The sequence below is a fragment of the Acomys russatus genome, chromosome 12 (genome assembly GCF_903995435.1).
Source record: "Acomys russatus chromosome 12, mAcoRus1.1, whole genome shotgun sequence".
In the NCBI taxonomy this organism is placed as follows: domain Eukaryota; kingdom Metazoa; phylum Chordata; class Mammalia; order Rodentia; family Muridae; genus Acomys; species Acomys russatus.
Genome location: NC_067148.1, coordinates 23281150 through 23296597, shown reverse-complemented (window position 1 = coordinate 23296597; position 15448 = coordinate 23281150). Strand labels below are relative to the sequence as shown.

Sequence of the window (15448 nt, the reverse complement as noted above, 5' to 3'; positions counted from 1 at the left end):
TGGTACCCTCTTCTGGCATGCGGGTATACATGCAGACAAAATGCTATACATTATAAATAAGTCTTTAAAAACAAAACAAACACACAAAAAAGCTGAGGGTGGTGGCACATGCCTTTAATCCCAGCACTCTGGAAAGCAGAGGCAGGTGGGTGTTTGTGAGTTCAAAGCCAGCCTGGTCTACAAATGCATGTCCAGGACAACCTGAGCTCTGCTATACAGAGAAACTGTCTTGAAAAACAAAACAAAACAAAACAAAAACCAAAACAAAACAAATTACACATTTGAACGGAGAACACTCCAAACCGCTTCCTTTGTATATAATATGAAGTGTGGATTGTGGCTTAGAAAAGTAAGCCAGAAGAGTAGGAATAGGTTTCTCTGGGGTGAGCAAGTTGGAACAAGATGATTCAGAACCCAGTACTGAATATAGTTATTTTTTGTTGTTTGCCACCTGCCTGCCTTCCTGTCTGTCTGTCTGTCTGTCTGACTCGGTAAAGCAGTGAGAACGGCAGAGTGGACCACAGACAGCACTTTAGAGGGTTCTGCAACATCGTCCTCTGGGCCCTAAGGAAGACGCAACATCTTTTAGGACGTTGCGTTAGAGGAGTTGGTCAAGCTTTCTCTACTGTGGGATTTCACTGAGCTCTAGAAAGTAGCTTTCAAGTTTTTATAGTTATATGGTGTAAAGTATAGCGATGTTTAAACTTTTAGTATGAAGTATTAGACATAGGAAAGATTACTGGTGTGTGAGTATTGAGTATGAATTGTTACTAGGCTTGGTCGTTTGCGTTTTACAGAAACCAATGAATATACAGACGTGTAATCCAAGCTCCTAACAGACTGAGGCAGGAAGATTGCCTTGATTGTCTCACTGAGGCGTACAAGAAGAGCTCAAAATAGAGTAGTACTAATTTCCATTGAAGACGAGCTACGCCTCTTTACTTTACAAATTATATTTTTTGTGAAGCCAAGCCAGATTTGTTGCTGAGAATGGGGTTGTGGATTAAAGCTGTGGGCTACCCCTGTGCTTTGCTATCAAGTCTCAGCCAACTGAGACCCTTGCCTCAGTTGTACAAAGGGTGTTGCTGCTACTTCAAGGGCTGTTGCTGGCTCTCATTTGAGTCAGTGACTTACTTTCTAGTGATTATTATTATTTCATGTCATAAGGGACTTTGTGGATAGGCATATGATGTCAGTCTCTTGTATAAACCTAAAAGCTTAAGGGTAGCAAACAAATTGATAGTGATGAAAAGTCTAGCTGAATTCAGATTGTTAGACATGTGCAACAGACTTGAAATGTCATGAATTAATTCTCATAATGATGTCATGACATGAGAATTCTCCAGTTCGTGTAAATGAGAAATAGACACACAGTTTAGGTGGCATTTAGTAGCACAAATTCCAGGCCAGCCGGGTCTACAGAGCGAGCTCCAGGACAGTCAGGGTTATACAGAGAAACCCTGTCTAGAAAAAGAGTGAAGAATAGAGTTCAGTGTTTTTCAGAATAAGCAAGGTGTAAAAAGTATTTAAGATAAGGTAAGAATATTGGAATGGGAGTTTTATAGGCAAAAATCAAGTCCTATTAGCAGATGCATTGCACTTAGCAGTGTACATAGGGGTTGTCCCTTGTTTTTCTTGTTTGCTCCCACCAGGAGTTTGGTGGGAGCACCTGTGGCCTTACAGTTGAGTCTGAAGCTTTAGGAATTATAGTGACTTACTATAGTCCATAATGAAGTAAGTGGGAGCCAGCATTAAACCAAGCCCTTGTTACCATTGTTTTAAAAGGAACAAGTGTTTTGAAGCCTTAAAAAAAAAAAAACTTATCAAAATAATATTGCCAGTAATAGTACTCAGTAGGTCATGGGACATATCTATGAAACAAGTCTATATGTTTTCTTAACTGTGCATGAACCTGAACTTTGTACTTACCTCTCTGCTAGCCACTTCTCCGATGCCTTGAGTTTCCCAGAGCCCTGTGTGTACCTACTGCAGTTCATATTTATCCTCATTTTGATTTTGTGCATTAGATGAATGGTGACAGCGATGAAGTCACACACAAAAATTGTTTATTGATAAAAGACTAAACTTAATTAGTGGTAGAGCTCTAGCTACTGTTGATTTGCCGACTCTGGGAAGTGATTGTAGAGTGACCAATCTGCTCAGTCATTGCTCACCTGGGTTTCCCCTCATTTTCAGTAGTGAAGGAAGGTTCTACGCCCTGCCGAATTCTACGCTGACTAGCAAATCAAGGTAGTTGCCATCCTAATTAATTCTAGCCCTTTGTACTAGATTGGGGATGGGAGTAAGGTTGCCATGTGATATGCAAGGCACCCATTTCTTGTTTTGGATCACTCATCAGTTTCTGTAGAATGCAGATGACTCTGAGAAAACCTCAGAGATAGTGAAGGACCCAACTTTTTAACTAAATAAAACAAAATGTAAAATTAAGTTTAAAAGAGTAGCTAAATACATTAGTCACTGCTCTGTTGTGAAAGAAGAGATGCCATGACCAAGGCAACTTAATTGGGGCCTTGTTTATAGTTTCAGAGGCTTAGTCATTTTCAGTATGGTGGGGAGCAAGGTAGGAGCATGGAAGTACGTATGTCGCTGGGGCACTAGCTGAGAGCTACATATGCCCTGATCCTTAGGCCAGGAGAGGAAGAGAGAGACACTGGGGTTGGTGTGGGCTTTTGAAACCTAAAAGCCACCCATCACTACCCACACATGTCCTCCAAGGCCATCCCACCTAATCTAACAGTTCTAGTACCTGCTGACTAAGCATTCAAATACATAGCCTATGGGGGCATTCTTACTACCACACTAGATAGTTCCATTTTATGCAGTTACTAGGATATAGCTGGTTTTTACTACTGTGTTGTTCTTGGAATACCAAGACCATTTGTTTCCATACTACCATTTACCTGTTTAGAAGCTCAGTGCCCTATCCCCTCCCCAGGACCAAAATCCATATCCTCTGGACAAGTCTTCATAATACTTCATAATACTGTAATTATCAGAAGACAATACAAACACCAGCCTGGAATGGTGAAGTCTAGTTCAGTGGAGAGTCCTGGCTGTCCACTAGCAGTGGATAGCAGGTTTGGCTGTCTTTCTTATTCTATAAGTTGGACTGGCTGGTTGGCTCCTTCCCTTCTTGCTATAAATGTTCTGAGAATTTCTTATGTAAATATTTACATCGTTTTCACTCTTCTCTAAAACACCTACTGTGTTTCTTCACTCAGTCTTTTCAATTATTGTCTTAACACACACACACACACACACACACAGGGGGGAGAGCCAGCTGAGTCCATTTAATGTTGCTTGAATGTGTACTTACTTAGGACTGACCACTTGGCATTGGATAACCTGTCAGGGACCTCATCCCTGGAGAGGACTGATTCTGTCCTTCTCAGCAGCCACCAATTGTCTGCAGTTCTTCATCTAGGGATAGGGCCTCGTGAGAGTTTCACCATTCACATTGACATGTCGGTTGCTGTTGAGATTATGCAGGTCTTGTTTTTTAATTTTTATTTTTATGTACATTGGTGTTTTTGTCTGTATGTATGTCTGTGAGAGTGTTGGATACTCTGATTCCGACATTTGAGCTGCCCTGTGGGTGCTGGGAATTGAACCTGGGTCCTCTGGAAGAGCAGTTAGTACTCTTCACTGCTGAGCCATCTCTCCAGCCCTGTATACGTCTTGTTTAAAAGCAGTCATATTTTTAAGATTTCATGGGTGTTGCTTTCCTGTCATGTATAGAAGGCATCTTACAGATAATGTCCAGGTGTCTAAGGGCTCTTAGAGTCTTTCTGTCCCCTCCTGCATGGTGTTCCCTGAGCCTGAGGTGTTAGGGCTGTGTTATAGATGTATCAGCTGCACTGGGGCCTGCACAGTCAGTTCTCTGCATCCTGACTAGTTGTAATGATGTCTGTCTGCTGCAAAGAGAAGCTGCTTTGATGAGGGCTGAGAGCTATAGTTTGTGCCCCAGGATATTTAGAATGAAGTTTGGAAAGTGGCAGCAGTAGGTTCTCCTTCAGGGCCCATAACTTCGCAGCCACAGTACTTGGCTAAGTGTACAGCCAGTTGTGAATTCCTTCCTACTGAGCAGGCCTTACGTTCAGTTAGACAGCTGTGGTTGTCCTAAGTTTCAGTGCAAAAAATGACCAATATGCACAACCACCCGGAAAGTAAAGATGCATGTACATGTTTGCCATTCAGTTTCTTGCTGCTGTGTAGAGTACAAACGGCGCTCACTGGGAATACGCAGTTTTTATTTACAGTGCCTGATGCTAGTGCAACATACGAGCATGAAGTGGGCAAACTTGTGGTTTCCTTTCTTCTCCTGGTTGTCTTCACTGCTTGAAGTATTTATGGTTAGGTTGGTAAGGCTACTTTCCTTTATGGTATGTAGCATAATTCCATTGTTAATAGATATGGTACAAATAAGTTTCTTAAATTTAGGATATTCCAGAGGGCCAGTATACTAACTCTGTCTGACCCAAAGACAACTCTAGTTGCCTAGCTAATGTGAAGAGTTTTTCTTTTAAAGTGGTTTTGAACTAATCTATTTCTTTTTCTTCCTTCTAGATTCTTGTTGAAATCTGTTAATTCTATTTTTTGAACACTATGAATAACCACGCATCTTCAAAACCGTCTACAATGAAGCTAAAACAAACCATCAATCCTATACTTTTATATTTCATACATTTTATAATATCACTCTATACTATCTTAACATACATTCCATTTTATTTTTTGTCTGAGTCAAGACAAGAGAAACCAAACCAAATTAAAGCAAAGCCTGTCAATTCAAAACCAGACTCTGCATACAGGTCTATCAATAGTTTGGATGGTTTGGCTTCAGTATTGTATCCTGGCTGTGATACACTTGATAAAGTTTTTATGTATGCAAAAAACAAATTTAAGGACAAAAGACTATTGGGAACACGTGAAATTTTGAATGAGGAAGATGAAATTCAACCAAATGGAAAAATTTTTAAAAAGGTAAGATGGTTTATGCTGCCTTAAATCACCTCCATACTTGTAACCATGAGTCTCCTCTTCTTGTACACTTGGCATTGTGGGAAGTGAGGTCTACTGCAGCTGGGACCTGCTGGTGTCGCAGGAGAGTCTCTCTCCAGGGCCCTAGATTTCTTTTGTCCCTCTGTCTTCACTAACACCAATTTGCCCATTCTTCAGAAAGGCATGGAGAATATGCCCTGGTATGGGCCTCCTGGACCTGATGCCTCTCCAGGTAATTTGGGGTGGGGAACCCTATTCTAGAGTGCTTGACACCATGTGACATGCTTTGATTTTTGACTCATAGTGGGTGTTAATATCTTGGTACTTTGGTTATGGCAGTCACATGGCCTAACATTTTTGTTTTTACCACTTTAGAGATTCTTGTCATTGGCTTGAAACAGAGACAAGCTGTCTATACAGACAGAAATGTTGTGGTTGTGAAAGCCTGGGCTTTAGACCCAGAATGTAAGTGTGAATTTTGGTTTTGTCACTTACTAGTCTTGTGGCTTTAGAAAAGTTAGGAGTGTGGAATTAGTATTTATGAGCCAAGCTGTTTTAATTAGCATCAAATTCTTTTAAAACTGAAGTATCTATGGGTTAGATGGTATCTCTACTTTGAAGATTAGAGCGTAGAAGGACAGGTGAGCTAGGTAACTGAGGATCCTAAAACTACTGAGCAGCAAAGCTGAGGTTTGACCTCAGGCCTTTGCCTCCAACACTCATATTTTGTAGCTAACTGCAGATTGTAAGAGAAGAGTAAAAATTATTTATGCCTTGGAGCTCTTTATGTAGAACAGACTGTCCTCAAACTTAGATCTGTCTGCCTCCGCAGAGTGCTGGGCTCAAAGGCGTGTGTTTTTATTTCTTTATGTCAGAAGATAACAGCAAGTACTGGTCACAGTACTTGCTGTTAAATTTGCTCTTATGGTGTATCAGTTTGTAGAGAAGGCTACATAGAGATTGGCAAGAACATATTTTTCTTGTCTAGAATTAGACACTTTGGGGACCTAGAATTAATTTTTAGGGTTTATATGTAACAAATGAAACATACTATCTGTTGTCTGTACTGGCGTGTGCTTTGCCAAGACTGGTTCTGTTGGGCTGTGCGGCAGCTGTGGGAGTGGGCTGGAAGCTAGAGAGTAAGTTAAGTAAGCCAGGCCTGCACAGACAGACCCATGTGTTCTTGGTTCTCCTTACCTCCTTTGTATTGTTTCAGGAGCAGCATCTGTCCCGGCAGGGTACCAGGAGACAGGGCTTAGTGCATGCCTGCTCACCAAACAGCAGAGGGCGGCCAGAAGACTTTGGTTTTTTTGAGGTCTTAAGCAGTCTAGGCCGGTAATCAAACTCTTGATCCTCCTGCCTCCATGGGACTTCTGGAGTGTTGGGACTGATTGCATTGTATACACCGCCACAGAAGACCTATAACCTTCAATTTTAGGAAGGTTATGTGTATTAATATCTAAAAGTCTCCTTATTTTGAGAAGCAGCAGCATAGAATCTGATTTGACCAAAGCAAAGTTAGGCAAACCTTATTTCAGATTAATCCTTTCACTTTCTTGTCCGTGTGTGTGTGTGTGTGTGTGTGTGTGTGTGTGTGTGTGTGTGTGTGTGTGTTAGTGTGTGTTATATATATTAAAAATGTGACTTTCAGGGCCCAGTGTGGTAGTTCATGCCTTTAATCCCAGCATTTAGGAGGCAGAGGCAGGTGGATCTCTGTGAGTTCGAGGCCAGCCTGGTCTACAAAGTAAGTCCAGGACAGTCAGGATTGCAAGAGAAGCTCTGCCTCAAAAAACAAACAAACAAACAAACAAACAACAAACAAACAAACAAAAATGGCTTTCTTGGCCTGAGATCTGTGGCTTTCTTTACTCTCCTGTGGGTATCTCGAACATGCTTGCTCTCCCTACTTTCTGTTTGTTAAGCATGTTTCAAATCACACAAGCCCAAAACAAAGGATTCTGACTTCCTAAACAAAGTGCAGAGAGAAAGTTAAAGGAAGTCAGGTATACTTTGTTGAAGAAGACAGGAAGTAAGTAATTCTGGAATAGTTCTATTCTAGATAGTAAATGAGGAAAAAACCAACAACCTAGTACTTAAGGAGGGTTAAATCAACTACCTGAAAACTTGATTTTTGAGACTATCACATCAACCAGAAGTCTGAAAGGTTAAATATTGGTGTGCTTTTATTTTAAAATAACTTCTTTATGCTGTCACCGTTTTACTGTTTTTCTCTTGAAGTATAAGACACAGTCATCAAAGCATTACATTTGTTTATGTTCCTGGAAAAGCTTTAAAACACTTTCTATATCCCAGTCAGTTATATTTTTTTAGACTAATTTATCTCTAAATGATGACATGGATATTTACAACTGTGTGTAGCACTCCTTTGATACAATAAAAATACAGCCAAGCATGAAAGAGCAACGTGACCCCCTCACTAAGATTACCACCAGGACTGGTCTTAGGTAGTTGTAGGGGAATAGGAGTGTGTGCAGTATTGAGAAGATGCCTGGGATGACAGTTATGAAAGTGAAAAAATGGCTGAATTCAGGTTGTATAGCAAAAGTGTGTGACTGAATGGTGTTGAGAGCTAGAGTTGTTGTGCTTTTATCTGTTCCACACCGAGCACATCATCACGGTTGTCTTAACAGTAATAAGACACACTGGTTAACTCTTTACATGAGAGGGAGAGAGATCAAAATAAGTAAAGTAGGTTGGTAATTAATGCCTGCCTGAATAGGGTGCCATTAAGATGAGACCTGAACAAGATCTAGCAAACTTGGATAAAGAACCTTCTGGGCAGGAAGACAGAGTAGTGGGTCCCAGACAAGAATGAGCTCAACTGAGTGAGATGCAGGGGGAGGATAATTTAAGATCCTGGAGAGAGCACCTTCTTCCTGAAGAAGAGAAAGGATGATGTTGTGTTTATAGGAAGCAGGTTTGCAAGGGCCACAGGCCTTGTCTTAGGTAGTTGTAGGGGAATAGGAGTGTGTGCAGTATTGAGAAGATGCCTGGGATGACAGTTATGAAAGTGAAAAAATGGCTGAATTCAGGTTGTATTTTGCAGAGAGGGGGATAGGCTCTGGATGGACTTAGAAATGAGAGTAACTTCAGTTACTATGTTGAGCAGCTGGCTGGGTGGGATGCGCTCCTCTGCTTACATAGGAATGGTGCAAAGAGTGTGAACGAGAGAACTTTTGGTTTGGGACTTGGTGAGTTCCATAGGCCTTTTAGATATCTTGTTGAACAAGGGAAAACAGATGGCTGCAGTGGAGGTGGAAACTTGAGGAGCTTCTTGAAGCAGTCCTTGAGAGTCTGGCTGTTGTCAGGGACATTGAACCCTGTGGGCTGGAATGTGAGCACAGGCCACTGGATTCCGTAGAGAGGGTTTAAGAGTCTCTGTTTAAGTTCTGATGGCTTAATAAAGTAAGCAACAATGATTATCTCCAGTTAGAGAGGGAACACCTTAGAGTTAGTAGAGGACAAGAAAATAAATGCACTGGAGAAGCACATTAGACTGTGGCGTGTTGAAATATGTGGTATGCATTTAGTGAGGTTTAGCTTTTTCTGTAGCAGTGTTTAATAGCATAGGCAGAGGGTTAAATTTATGGGCTTAGTTTTGGGTTAGTCATAGAGACAGACAGGATTAAAAAATGCAGTATGAGTCAGATACATTTATGGGTAAGTAGTGCCCATAAATGTAACCTTTATGAGAAAGATAATTAACTAGAACATTCAGTGGCTTAAATAATGAAACCCAGGTTTCCTATATATTTTGTTGTGTACCCCTCTTCCCCCAAGACAGGGTCTCACTATGTAGCCTTGACTTTTTGAGTCTTCTGGAACTCACAATGTAGACTAGGTTGGTCTTAAATTCAGATATCCACCTGCTTCTGCCTTCCAAGTGCTGAGATTAAAAGTCTCTGGCTTGTTCTGTCATTCCCACCCTACCCCACCCCCCACCTCATTTCCCTTCTGTTTTTGATATTGGGTTTCACACTGTTGCTTGGGTTGGCCTAAGACTGAAGGCAATCTTTTTGCCTCCACTAAATATTGAGATTATAGGCAATGACACTTGAATTAACTTTTAGAATTGCATTTCTTTGTCTGGTGGTGGTATCACCAAAAGAGTTTATATGTTTGGGTTGTATATTGGCTGATTTTTGTCCTGTTCTTGGACAGTGGTGAAGCCAGTCATTTAGGTTTAGAATCCAGCAGGTGCCCCATTCTTATCTTTGGAGTTTATAGTTCTTAGTAACTATAATTCGGTCCCTGCACCTTTTGGCCAAATTCTCATCTGTCTTGTCACCCACACAAAGCTCCTTTGGAAGTCATTGGGGCTCCTATGCTAAGCATTCCCTGTGGGTGCCCAGCAAGCTGAGAGTTTGGGACAGCTGCAGTTGAAGGATAACCTTACATCTGTAGTGAATGGACACCAGAGGGCAGCACTTACCCCTTTTCATCCTCACCTAACCTCTTACAGAACTCTCTTGACCAATGTTGCATTTTTAGAAATAAATGTGGCCAGGTGATGTTGATTTTTAATTTTCTGTGTATGACTGCTTTGGCTGCATGTATGTCTATGTACTACTTGTGTGCCAGGGCCCTTGGAGGACAGAGGAGGGTGTTGGATCCTCTGGAACTGGAGTTGCAGATGGTTGTGAGCTGCCACACAGGTCCTGGGAATTGATCCTGGGTGCTCTGGAAAAGCAGTTGCTGGGCCATTCTTCTAGTTCCTGGTTAGATGATTTTTAAGATACATGAGACGTAAGTTAGCACAGCCATCCTTGGAAACTAGCTGTGTGTGTTTGTAGTCTGCTTCTTGTTTAGTCCTGATTGTGTTTCACTTGAAAATCTCTAAAGAAAAATGTTAACCAGCTTTACAAGGAGCTTATTAATAATGACCTAACTTGGTTATCTGCACTTCTGACAAACCGGATGCTTAAACAGAGGGATGTTGGCTTCTATAACTTAGTGTCCACCTGATTGTAGAGAGACTTTTTAAACTTTGCTTATCATGATAGGATAATGAATTCAAGTTAAATGGCCATAAATATTTCTGTGAACTTGGGTAGTAGGGTCACCTTCTATTTATAGATCACATACTTTCTGTTTATGAAGTCCAAAAACTCTCATGCAGAGAGTAAGTAAACTTGCTCTAGAGGAATTATTAGTTCCGGGCTATTTGTCTTGGAAATTGATCTTGTGATTCCACCAAACATATTCTGGTTGTGCCCCACCCCCATCGTTATGTAGCCTCAAACTCAGGGTGACCTTGAGTCTCCACTTACACTTGTTATGTGCTGAGATTTCAAGCCTGTGCCACCACACCAGCTTGCCTTTTTTTTTTTTTAATTATTAAAATAAGGCTTCACTGTATGACTCAGTTGGTCTCGAACTATATAGATCCTCATGTTTTATCTCAATTATAGATAATTTGTAAACCAAAAATGAAGCCCACTCCCCCCCCCCCTTATAGTTAAACGCTTAGTTTAACTAATATTGAAGGTACATCTTTACTTGAAACTAATCTGTTTTATATTTGTACAACTTTCTGGCTATAAAGTTTGAAATTTGCTGATTTCTTTTGGTCATGTTAAAAAATATTAATGTTTTATACTTTGCTTTATTAGGTTATTCTGGGGCACTATAATTGGCTTTCCTATGATGATGTCTTCATTCGAGCCCTTGACTTTGGAAATGGCTTACAGATGTTGGGCCAGAAACCGAAGACCAACATTGCCATTTTCTGTGAGACCAGAGCTGAATGGATGATTGCTGCACAGGCGTGTTTTATGTATAACTTCCAGCGTACGTACAGATGGCACTTTGAAAATATTATTTCTCTTTTTGTTGTTTTGTTTTTTGAGACAGGGTGTCTGCGTAGTCCTAGCTGTCCTGGAACTCACTATATAGACCAGGCTGGCCTCAGACTTAGAAATCTACCTACCTCTGCCTGAGTGCTGGGATTAGAGGTGGCCCTAAATATTTCTTAAGAAAGAGTTTAGCATTCTGATACTAATTTCTGCCTTTATCTACTTAGTGGAGGGATGTTTGTTAGGGCTTATATATTCACTCACTCACTCACTTACTCATTGTCCATTCTGGAAAAAAAATCCATTAGGAAGAAGCCCTGCTGGTCAGTTTTAAGGGGATTTTCTATATTTGGAAAACTAGACTTAACTTATAGAATCCTTCAGGAACCTTTATCTCTTAGGGACCTTTTTGAACCTACTACCATTTTATAAGTCCACTTCTGCCAGATGAATTCTGCTCGACTACATCTGTATTATTACTTGGTGGATTTTCACATCCTAGGTTATGCAATAGAGAATCTTAGTATTGCTGAATATTTGAGTGGTGACCATGGCAGCTAGTCTTACAAAGCAGTCCTGGAAGGTCAGTTGGGAGGACTGGCTGCCAAATGTCACAGTAAGTGAATATGAAACAAAAATGATGCTTTTAGCAGGCATCTTATTATAAATTCCTTTGTTTTTCCCCCTCCATTTTTAAAGAGTTATTTTATTTAATAAATAATTTGCCTACATGTATGTGTGTACACCGGGTGCATGAATTGCTCATGGATGCCAGAAGAGAACATGAGTTCCTTTGGAACTGGAGTTACATACAGATGGTTGTTAGCCACCATGTGGGTGTGGGAATTAAACTTGGGTCTTCTGTAAGAAAAGCAAGTACTCTTAACCACTGACCTATCTCTATACTAGTTCCCCCTGCTCATGCAGCCCCCCCCCCTTTTTTTTTTTTTGAGACAAGGTGTCACTATTTATCACTGCCTAGCTTGGAGACCATGCTGGCTTTGAACTTTCCTTGACATTAAAGATACAACTAACGTGCCTGGCCTCCCTCCACTTTTAAAATATGTACCACCTTTTTGTTTTCAAGGTTTGAGTTTACATTTCTTTTGAGAATATTTTAAAAGGATTATTGTTCTCAGAGTCATCTTACTTCTGTTTTCAGTTATATGGAAAGGAAATGTAAAAAAGTCCATGTTGTATATATATGATTTCAGCGTTTATAAAAACATCTTTAATTTTTTTAACAGAATAGCCTATATCACCTATGTTTTTCTTTTTCCTTAGTTTTTTTGTGTTTTTGAGCCAGGGTTTCATGTAGCTGGATCAAACTCAGTATGTATCAGGGGAAAACCTCCTGTCTTTACTCCCCATGTGTTAGGTTTATAGGCCTCATCACTACTTCCGGCTCATGTTATTTTGTTGACATGTGACACTGAAAATCTGATATTCAGTGTGCTGTCTTACTTGTTTGTCCAGTGGTTCTCAACCTGTGGGTTGCAGCCCCTTTGAGACAGAATGACTCTTTCACAGGGGTCACTTAAAACTATTAGAAAACATTGATACTTATATTACAATTCATAAGAGTAGCAAAATTGCAGTTATGAAGTAGCAACAAAAATAATTTTATGTTGGGGTACCACAACATGAGGAACCGTATTAAAGGGTCACAGCATTAGAAAGGTTGAGAACCACTGGGTTTGTCCCTTTTCATATTTTAGTTCCAAAGAAGCCAACAAAGAAGGTTTTGACATTCTGGGACCAGGTATAATTCCTTTGCATTTTATTAGTCCTTGAATATTGTGAAGATGAACCAAATATATTAAGAATCTTTACTTAAAATACTAAAAATCTTGGGAAAATTAGAGGAAGGTGACTAGTTAGGGTATTGATTAGTACAGTAGGTAATGCACACAGTTGTACGAATTTCTCATTGTCCATGAGAACACTCTTCCATGACTCCTTTATGACTCACGAGTACTTCCAGAGGTGCTGCTGTGTTGTAGCTGTGTGTGACTTGTGTTCTTTTCCTTGTAGTTGTTACACTGTATGCTACCCTGGGAGGTCCAGCCATTGTTCATGGACTAAATGAGACAGAGGTAACCAACATTATCACTAGTAAGGAACTCTTGCAAACAAAGCTGAAGGTGAGGACTGCATTAAGTGTCTAGTGCTTTGACTTGTGCTGTGAAGAGTTATACTGACCCTCTGTTATCTTTGTGAGATTCTACTTTTTTCCTTTAGGACACAAAGGAGATTTTGTATCTATTAGATAGACCATAACTAAAAATTGTTAATATATCAGTGTCTGTTGAAAGGACAACAGCTATTTATTGTGTTAAGTTTGTATTGTATTTAAAGTAAATTAATAGTTTTGAATGTCTAGAATTTTTGTGTGCATGTGCATGCATATATGTGGTTACATGTGCCATGACACATGCTAAAAAGTCTGGGACATCTGTAGGAGTCAGATCTCTCTCCTTTCATCATGGGTTCCTTGTGGGTTTTATAGGATTCAGGTCATCGGGCTTGGTGACAAGTGCATTTACCTCCTGAGTCATTTTGCTGGTCTCTCAACATTTTATATTTGTTTCATATGTATAGATATTTTGCCTGCATGCACGTCTGTGAGCCATTTGGGTAAAGTGAAATGCTTGCCATTGTCAGCGAAGGGCCTGAATTTCATTTCCATAACTTAAAAAAATCAGCTGTAGTTGTATCTGCTCATATTCCCAGAACCAGTGCTAGTAGAACAGGTGGATCCTGGGGTTAACTATTTGTCACATTCCAGGCCAGAGGACCCTTTGTGGGAAGGGTTGGAGAACATCTAAGGAACACTATGGGTTGTCCTCTGGCCTCCTATGCATGTAAGCACACACACACACACACACACACACACACACACACACACACACACACACACGCATAAGCACCCACACGTGTACACACAAAAGCAAGAGGTCACAGCACTTGGGAGATGGAAGAAGATCAGTAGCTCAAAGTCATCCCCAGCTATATAGTCAGATTGAGGATAACCTTCTGAAAGAAAGAAAGAAAGAAAGGGTGGGTGGGAGAAGGGGGACAGAGGGAGGGGTTGGTAGTAGAGAGGGTGATTGGTGGATCCCTTGGAACTGGAATTATAGACAATTGTAGGCTGCCATATGGGTGCTCTTAATCACTGAGCCATCTCTCCAGACTGCTGAATATTTTAAGTACTCATTTATGAATTACTGAGTAAGGATTTGCCTAAAATGGGAGACATTTTATGAAATAATAGGAGAAGGGGTTCTTATCATTTTTAGGCAAATTGCCCTGAAAACATTACCATCTTTGGCATTCTTTTGTTTTTTGTTCTTAGAAAGTTTACAAGTAGATTTTCTTCCCTTCTGTCATGTGTTCTTTTGTAACCTCTTGAAAATGTGAGGAACTTTGGGTGTGTATACGTAGTTCAGTATTCTGTGTTTATATGTCCATTTTTGTGGAGCAGCAACTTTGTGGATGAGGAGTTTATCAATAAACAGAGTATACACAAAACTATAGAATAGTGAGTGCAGCACCTCTCCCTTTCCTTTCCTTTTTTCCTTTCTTTCTTCTGACCTATCCCTCTGCCCCACCACTTAACTTATTGGGGATAAGAAATCAATTGGTCACTCAGTGTAGTGAACTAAGTTATTCAAACTCTTGGCTAACAGCATGATTGGTATTTGTGTTTCTTCAGGATATAGTCTCTTTGGTCCCACGTCTACGGCATATCATTACTGTTGATGGGAAGCCTCCAACCTGGTCTGAGTTCCCCAAAGGCGTCATTGTGCACACCATGGCTGCAGTGCAGGCTCTAGGAGTGAAGGCCAACGTGGGTATGTTGTGTGGTCATCATTCTGCATGCACGCTTTCTCACCTTGCTCTCTAGAACTAGCCAGAGGTTAGATCTGGGGTTAGATCACAAGACATATCAGCTTTCTAGACTGTCAACTGCAGAGATGGGTTTTTACTTTTATCTAGCTTTTAAAGAAAGACTTAAGGAAAACACCAGCATTTATTTATTATTGTTCTTAAAATAGCAGGCTGGGAATGTAGCTCAATTGGCAGAGTGTTTGCCGGCCATGCAGCTAGTCCTGGATCTGGTCCCCAGCATTGTGTAACACTGGACATGATGGCAGGTGCCTGTCATCTCAGCTCCTGGGAGGTAGAGGCAGAGGCAGAGGATCAGCAGTTGCAGATCATCATCGATGAGTAGCTAGTACAAGGTCAGACTGGGCTGGAGAGATGAGCACTGCCTGCTCTTCCAAAGGTCCTGAGTTCAATTTCCAGCAACCAAATGATGGCTCAGAACTATTTACAATGAGATCTTGTGTCCTCTTCTGGCATGCAGTCATTACATGCAGGCAGAACACTGTATACATAATAAATACATCTTTAAAAAAAAACAACAGTAGCAGCCATAACCCAAAATAGTAGTGTTTACTTTAAATAAATTTAAAGTACTCTTATGTCATTCAATTTTCTATTCCCCTTTTCTGTAAGTTTTGAATTGCTTAAAGTTGGCTTTTAAAGTAACCCTTTTAAATTTGACCATTAGGATTAGTGTATGTATAGCTACAGTGGCTAAGCCA

The 15448-nt window shown here is 40.5% G+C and overlaps 1 protein-coding gene across 3 annotated transcripts in view; it reads left to right on the top strand.

Annotated features, from left to right (window-relative positions):
- Acsl3 (acyl-CoA synthetase long chain family member 3) overlaps positions 1–15448 on the top strand; it is a 48202-nt gene that overhangs the window by 17689 nt on the left and 15065 nt on the right. For all 3 annotated transcript variants that reach the window (XM_051154013.1, XM_051154014.1, XM_051154015.1), the window contains exons 2-5: positions 4588–5004; positions 10656–10833; positions 12873–12982; positions 14554–14692. In XM_051154013.1, coding sequence (XP_051009970.1) covers positions 4627–5004; positions 10656–10833; positions 12873–12982; positions 14554–14692 — 805 coding nt within the window. In that variant the 5' untranslated portion in view covers positions 4588–4626. The remainder of the gene's footprint in view (positions 1–4587; positions 5005–10655; positions 10834–12872; positions 12983–14553; positions 14693–15448) is intronic.